The 8041-nt window shown below is 43.0% G+C and overlaps 1 protein-coding gene across 1 annotated transcript in view; it reads right to left on the bottom strand.

The window, feature by feature from the left end:
• DNAAF3 (dynein axonemal assembly factor 3) overlaps nucleotides 1-8041 on the bottom strand; it is a 214329-nt gene that overhangs the window by 64853 nt on the left and 141435 nt on the right. Inside the window, exon 5 of the mRNA XM_018568266.1 lies at nucleotides 3253-3429. Within this exon, the coding sequence (XP_018423768.1) occupies nucleotides 3253-3429 (177 nt within the window). The remainder of the gene's footprint in view (nucleotides 1-3252; nucleotides 3430-8041) is intronic.

The following is an 8041-nucleotide window of genomic DNA, read 5'->3' as shown; positions in this document are numbered from 1 at the left end:
GAGTCCTGTTCCCTGCTTATGTTCCGGAGTCCTGTTCCCTGCTTATGTTCCGGAGTCCTGTTGCCTGCTTATGTTCCGGAGTCCTGTTGCCTGCTTATGTTCCGGAGTCCTGTTGCCTGCTTATGTTCCGGAGTCCTGTTGCCTGCTTATGTTCCGGAGTCCTGTTGCCTGCTTATGTTCCGGAGTCCTGTTGCCTGTTTATGTTCCTGAGTCCTGTTACCTGTTTATGTTCCTGAGTTCAGTTACCTGCTTATGTGCCTGAGTCCTATTGCCCTGCTCCCAAGGTTTTCATGCCCTGTTATATCCTGTGAGGGTATTCTGTGGTTTGTTCCTAGTTTTTGGTTGCGATTACTTATTTGTGGGTTATGTTATGTTTTGGCTCCTTATAAATAAAAAAATATAAAAATATATATATAAGCTCAATTTGCCTAGTCTGGTGTGGTCATACATGTTTGGTCTGCCTGTGTGGGTACCTGCACATGGTGTGGGGACACCTGTGACAAGTATACTTTCTGGATGTCTTCAGCAAACAAAGAGCGGACATTCTACCTCCACACGTCCCTTTGACTCTCCCATTGAACTGTTACCAGGGGCAAAGATTCCTTATGGACATATTTACCCTTTATCAGAACCTGAACTAGAAGTTCTGAAAGGATACATCTCGGAAAATCTAAAGAAAGGGTTAAACCGCCCATCTACCTCCCCTGCGGGAGCTGGAATATTCTTTGTAGAAAATAAGGACAGTACGCTACGCCCTTGCATAGACTACAGATCAGATGTCAGTAAAGAATCGGTATCCTCTTCCTCTCATTCCAGAATTGTTCCAAAGATAGCGCTCTGCTACAATCTTCACCAAGCTTGATCTCAGAGGGGCTTACAACCTTGTTAGAATCCGAGAAGGGGACGAATGGAAGACCGCTTTCCGTACTCGTTTCGGCCATTATGAATACTTGGTCATGCCTTTTGGTCTCTGCAATGCCCCTGCCACTTTTCAGCACTTTGTAAACTATATTTTCCGGGACTTTCTTCACCAATTCTTGATAGTATATCTGGATGATATCCTTATTTTTTTCTTCCTCTCTGATGCAGCATCGGCAGCATGTGAAATTAGTTCTGGCCAGACTTCGACTTTTTGGACTGTTCATAAAGGCCGAGAAGTGTGAAATAGAAAAACAGACCATTCAATTCCTGGGCTTTGTGATCTCCACTACGGGTGTTGCTATGGACCGTCAAAAGGTGTCCCCAGTTCTGGAGTGGCCATTGCCCAGGGACAAGAAAGGAGTGCAACGTTTCATTGGCTTTGCCAATTTTTATAGAAAATTCATTAAAATGTTTTTGGGTATTATATTTTCTATCACACAGCTTACTAGGACGCAGGCCCGTTTTTAATGAACTGATGCAGCTCAGGTTGCCTTCTCGGAACTGAAAAGTCTATTCACGGCTGCACCCATTCTCAGACATCGTGAACCCACATCGCCCTTCGTCCTGGAGGTGGATGCATCAGAGACCGCAGCTGGTGCAGTACTCTCCCAGAGGCAAGGTCCAAAGTCATAGTTACATAGTATTTGAGGTTGAATAAAGACATTAGTCCATCAAGTCCAACCTATTAGGATCTCATTCTAGGAGTACCTGTACCCCTGTATATTACGGTCCCTTAAGAAATCGTCCAAAAGTTTCTTGAACAATTCCACATTCTTTGCTGAAATCACTGTCTGTGGCAGTGAGTTCCAGACCCTAACTGATCTTACTGTGAAGAACCCCCTTCGCCCCTTGTGCTGGAATTTTTTTTCCACCAATTTTAGGTGGTGGCCTCTAGTTTTTGTAATGGAGTTAATTTTAAACAGTTTATCGCTAATGTTGCTGCCACCATTGAACATTTTGTACATGGAGATCATATCCCCCCTCAATCTCCTCACCTCCAATGTGAACATGTTTAAATTTAGTAGCCTTGTCTCGTAGCTCTGGTCCTCCATACCCCTAATTAGTTTGGTTGCCCTCCGCTGGACTTTTTCCAACTCAAGGACATCTTTTCTTAGTACTGGTGACCAGAACTGGACCGCGTACTCCAGATGAGGTCGAACCAATGATCTATAAAGTGGCAAAATTATAGACTTGTCCCTGCAATACATCCCCTTTTTAATACAGGACAAGACCCTGCTAGCTTTGTTTACAGCAGCCTGGCACTGCAAACTACCTTTCAGTTTGTGGTCTACAATGACCCCCAAATCCTTCTCCATTTCTGACTTCCCTAGCGGCATACCCATAATTGTATAACCCATTTGTTTATTTTTAATTCCAAAGTGCATTACTTTGCATTTATCGACATTAAACCTCATCTGCCACATTAATGCCCACTCCCCTATTTTATCCAGGTCCTCCTGTAATGTTATAATGTCTAAGTCCGTGTCTATTACCCTCCCAATTTTGGTGTCATCCGCAAACACGGAAATATCGCTGTTAACACCCTCCCCGATGTCATTAATAAATAAGTTGAACAATATGGGACCCAGCACAGAACCCTGAGGCACACCGCTCATTACACTAGCCCAGTCTGAAAAGGTGCCATTTACAGATACCCTCTGGACCCGTTCCCGTAGCCAGTTCTCTATCCACGTACACACCACCTCATCTATGCCCATAGCCCTCAGCTTGTGTAGCAAGCGTTTGTGTGGTACCGTATCAAAAGCCTTTGAGAAATCCAGATATACCACATCTACCGGCCTCCCTCCATCCATATCTCTACTCACCCCCATCCATTCAAAAGTCCCTTTTGCATCCTGTGGTACTGCGGGAGGGAGGATGGAGCGCATGGCGGCACATACAAGCGATTGGACGGCTATAGAGCCGCCGATTGCTTGTATGTGTAACAGCCGTTATCGGCTGTACATATTCCTGCCCGCGAGCAGCAAAAAAAATACTTACATTTACGTGACCCACCCGGGAAGGATCCACCGTCCTCCCATAATTTTACAATGGGTGGATGTCAAGGGGTTAAAACTCTCTATTTCATGTCCCATATGATATTTTCTGCTGTAGATTAGAGAGACTGCAGATAAGTTATTAAATCGCCCCTGATCTCTGATTTTAATAGCCAGTACAGCATTCCCATTGACAGCCCAGTACAAGCTGATCTGTAGGGGATAACAGTCTATACAAAATACAAAACTAGGTTTAACACAAAATCAACAAATTTTCAACCTATACAGTATGTTAAATTAAGGTTTTAGAACACAACAGAGGAAAGAGTCTTACCCCACGGTCTTGTAGCTTCATATTTAAATCCCAGTCATAGGCTCCTCTTCTGGAGTCATATCTTCTTCCCAAGCAGTGACGATTTTTCACATCCCAGTACCTTTCAATAGGAAAGAGCTTGGGTTCAGGAGACTGCCAGAATTTAAAGATGTATTCCAGTTCATCCCGCTCTTTGAACTACAAGAGTATAAAGAAAGAATACATGACCATGATGCATGTGCTAAAATGTGTGATTCAAAAACAAGAACCATGCATCATGTTGTAATATCTGGTATGAGAGTATGTTTGTAGGGAGCAATCTATTTATTCAGTGTGTATAAAAGGATAGACAAGGAGACCACATTTTAGTAACTTATGATGAATGTCTTGGAAGATGGCAATCATTTTTATTAACATTGTGCCTGTCATACTCTGTTTAGGGGGGATGTCCACAGGAAACTGCTACAACGAGAGGCCCTGTGGATCTTCAAATTGAATACTCAGGTTCCACAGGGTCTTAACCATCGGTGGGACATTAGTTTACATCTTTATTGTTGTCAGAGTACCCTAATAATAGTATTTTACTATCGTATGGTTCCTTTACTTTATATTGTATACTAACAAGTAAATCTGCTCTATGGCACCAGAGGAAATATTTTCTATTAATACTTATCAAATGCATTTTACAAGATGTTGTTGGTGGATGCCCTAGCCTAATGCACGTGTTTTTGAAATTGTTATGTCCATAACACAATGCCTCCTAGGATTAGGATGAACTCCTTCAGTAATCTAGTTTTTTTTCTCTAGTTTTTGTGGAAGCGTGGATGGAGGAAACATGCATTTTTTTCTCCTCTGCATTCCTCCAAAGTTGGAAAATACATAGGAGGTAACATGCATCCATGACCCCCTTTTTGATCCATCCTTTTTTTTTGCTTATTTTGGAAGCATGTAAAATGGAGGTGACATGTGTTATTATTTTTTTTTTTTTTCCTCCTCCAGCCTCTGTCTTTCTCATATTGGAGGATTGCATGAAGATAACACACATCCCTTTTTTTCTTTTCTCTCTTTTTTGTCTCTTAGTTTCCAGTGTATTGCGGAAACATGCGTTTTGTTGTGTTATTTTTTGTGGAGGGGTGCTTCCTATTCTTAGAGGAGATGATGAGCTTAGAAAACTGTTGCAATATGAAGCCCTGCGGATCTCTTATTGTAATTTTAGATTGCACAGGTACTTAACTATCGGTGGGTCACTAGTTTTATACAATTAGTGATTGTCATGCAATTTGATGTTGTTCCCACTTTCATTATGGGTTTTACTATTTAATGGTTGATTTTGATGATATTCACCCATAATTCTGAAGCATGTACTCTCCTTTTCCTCTGCCTTGTTTTTTATGTAATCACATGGACTGTTTATTAGATACAAGTGCTCCTAAGTGTTTCTACCTGCCCTGCGTGGTGTGCTATTTTTGTGGGGTTGGTGTTAGATCACAACCATCTATGACTAAGGCCGAGTAAGGCAGAAACACCTCAGGGTTGTTCTTTGTATAGATGCATGTGGAATAAAGTTTGAATTTCTTTAGAAGATCATCGTGTGCTGGTTCTACAGTTTTTAAACGCCCTGGTAGAATGGGTTGCAACTTGAAAAGGAGGTTCCTGACCCTTAACAACATACTCACTGAACCACAGTCTGATTAATCCACCTTGATATAGTGGCCAACGAGGCCACCTGCCCTTTCCTGGTGCCATTTGGGACAACGGACAAAGAATCCGTCTTCTGAAAAGAGGACACAGCCATCAGATAGACCCGAATAGCCCTGACCACATCCAAAGGATGAAGAGCCACCTCCTTCGGTTGAGAAGGCTTAGGACATAAAAATGGTAGAACAATGTCCTCATTCAAATTAAAAGAAAAGACGTTGAAAGGCGACTTTGTCCTAATGCAGGGCCAAAAAAGTTGACCACAGGACAATGCCGCCAACTCAGACACGTCATGTCAAAGTAATCGCCTCCAAAAAGATAAACTTCTTAGACAATGTAAATAAATAAATCCCCATAATAACTTTAAACTGCGACTTCTGTAAGGCAGACAGAATCTGGTTCAGATCCCATGGTGGTTTTAAAGGATCCCATGGTGGTTGAAGGGAAGAAAAAACTCTAGCAATCGAGAAACAACAAGGGTGAAAAGCATTGGACTCCATGCAAAGTAAGCCTGTAACTAGACTTACAAGCCGCAGCCTCATAGAGATTACCACAGAGGAAAGACAGGATGGCAGATTTCCTGCGAAAGAAGATCTGAACATAGCAGAAGACGCCAGGGAGAGCCTGAGAGTAAAGGCTGGACATGACCAATTTGGAACAACCAGGATAACAGGAATGTTGTCCAACTCTATCCTCTGCTACAGGTGTGGCAAAAGCTTTAGAGGAGGAAACGCATGAACCAGCAAATGTCTGTACCACGGTGCCACCAGTGCGTCCGCCAAAAGATCCCGAGTCCTGAAGCAAAAAAAAACAGGTGGATGAGACTGAAATTCGATCTTGTACCCTGAAGAAGCCACCTCTTGGAGTTCTGTGAATAGAAGTAATTTCCCCACCTTGCGATTTCCTTGGTGCGGGTGCACCTTCATGCTGAGGAGGACTTATCCACAGGTTTAGAGGGCTTGTGCTGCCAGGGACAGCGCGCACCACATCTGACAGGAGAAATAACCATTTTGGTCTTGTACGAGACGCCTTGGCGGCAAAAAAGATGTTTGTGAGCAGGAAAGTAAGCCCCTGACTTCCACTAACCCACCTTAGCCTTTCTAGCCTGTGGAAGAAAAGTATTCCTACCACCCCTGAGATTTTTGATAATCTGTCCATCGAAGCCCCAAACAAGCGCTTACCCACAAAGAGCATTTCAGTCAAAGTCTTCTTAGACATTTGGTCTGCCAACCAACACTTGAGCCACAGTATGTGGCAAAGAACCACCAGTGACCAATTGACCCAAGAGTCCTATTGCCTAGAGTCCAACGTCACATCACTGACATATTTCAGTCCCTGAACTGATTGGGAAGCTCAACATACGCTGGAGGAACCTACTTGAAGACCAATCCCTGACATAACTGTTTTGTCACTTTAGTCAGAGTTTGCGTGAATAGGGCAGAGGCAAAAACCGGCCTAAGCAAAGCAACTTGCAACTGTTGAGGTGCAAGACTACTGGTTTCTTTTTTTTTTTTTCAGCATGTAATATTTATTGAGTTTTATAAATCACAACGGGGGGACAAAGATAAAGGATTACAATAATGGTCTGAGAGAATCAGAAAAAAAGAAAAGGCATGAAGAATAAAACTAAACAGTGTAACATCTTAAAATATAATATTTAACCGCTAACACCAGAATACAGATCAAAAGGTCGCTTTATCATTATAGATAGCCATATATTCAGAGTCAATGGTATTAATGTGGGACATTAAAAGGCATCAAGGGATATCACATAGGTACATTTAAGGGGATGTATACAATACGGGAACTTGAATAATTAAAGTTTGTAGTGGTGTAGTTAGGCGCTTCTTGATTAAAGGATTTCTGAACTACCCATTGAACCATCAAGTTTAGCCATAAGGTACCATAAGGAGTGATGAAAAGTGGACATTATATCTTGTAATAGTTCTAGGCCATGAGGAGGAAGGGGGCAAACTATGCAAAAAACTTCCTAATTCGAACTTGTATGTATGAACGTCTATGTAGAATTGAAAGCAAATCCGTCATGGCAGGAGTTGCTGAAATTAACCAATTGGAGAGAATAGCTTTTTTTAGAGGCTAGTATGCAAAGATGTTCCCATCTAGAAATAGAGGGGGAGTTTGGTGATGACATATGGTGTATATCATGAAGAAGACAAAAAATAGGTCGCAGTGGACTAGTATTTCCCGATAAGGAGTGTATACAAGTCAAAATTTGTGGCCAAAACGTTTGTATCATAGGGCATGTCCAAATCCAATGTATAAAGTCAGGGTGGTGAAGATTACATTTGGGACAGTGTTGCAATTGGGTGGGATGGGGGATGGTGTAAAAATAAGTGCATAACAGGCCAGATCAAAACAATTTGCAAAAATTGGAGTTCCCTCCACGACTCACAAACAATACATTCTCAAATATGGCTCCAGTACGTTTACATAGGTGTCCTCCAAAGAGCATTCTGTTAGTTGAACCCAGGGGCGGACAAAAGTTGGGGAAGAATGCTCAAGTCATGAAGAGTAGGGGAAAAGATTGGACAGTGAAACTTTATCAGATTAGGATGCCAATAACTATTGGAAAGTAGCGAGGGATGAGTGATGTGGAAGTGTAGACAATGGGCAATTTGCTCATACTGTAGGAAATTAGTAGGAGGGATATGGTACCGCATAGTGAGGTCTACAAATTCCATACAGGTGCCTTCAGGTGTCATCACATCTTTCAATGAACAGATGCCCTTGAATGTCCATAACCTAAAGTTTTTAGAATCAGCTCCAATGGGAAAACAAGGACGTTATGGGCACTGAGGAAACAGTGCCCGGTAATCGTAGTAGCTTCCTCACCCAGCGGTGTATTTACACTTTCTGCTGCCCCAGGCAGGACAGCAACGCCGCTGCTCCCCCCCGCCACACACTGACATTTCGCCGACTCACCATGTAACGGCTCCCCGCCCCGCCCCACACTGACATTTCGCAACTCACCATCAGCACCCCCTTTCCCCCCTGGACTGACCATCACTCACTGGACTTACCGGCACGGTATCTGGACATCACCGCAAGCCGCCGTCCGCGGCCCCGCAAACCGCCGTCCGCGTCCCCGCAA

Source organism: Nanorana parkeri, unplaced genomic scaffold (assembly GCF_000935625.1).
Source record: "Nanorana parkeri isolate BGI_ZX_2015 unplaced genomic scaffold, ASM93562v1 scaffold1164, whole genome shotgun sequence".
Taxonomy (NCBI): domain Eukaryota; kingdom Metazoa; phylum Chordata; class Amphibia; order Anura; family Dicroglossidae; genus Nanorana; species Nanorana parkeri.
This window is presented reverse-complemented; position numbering and strand designations above follow the sequence as displayed.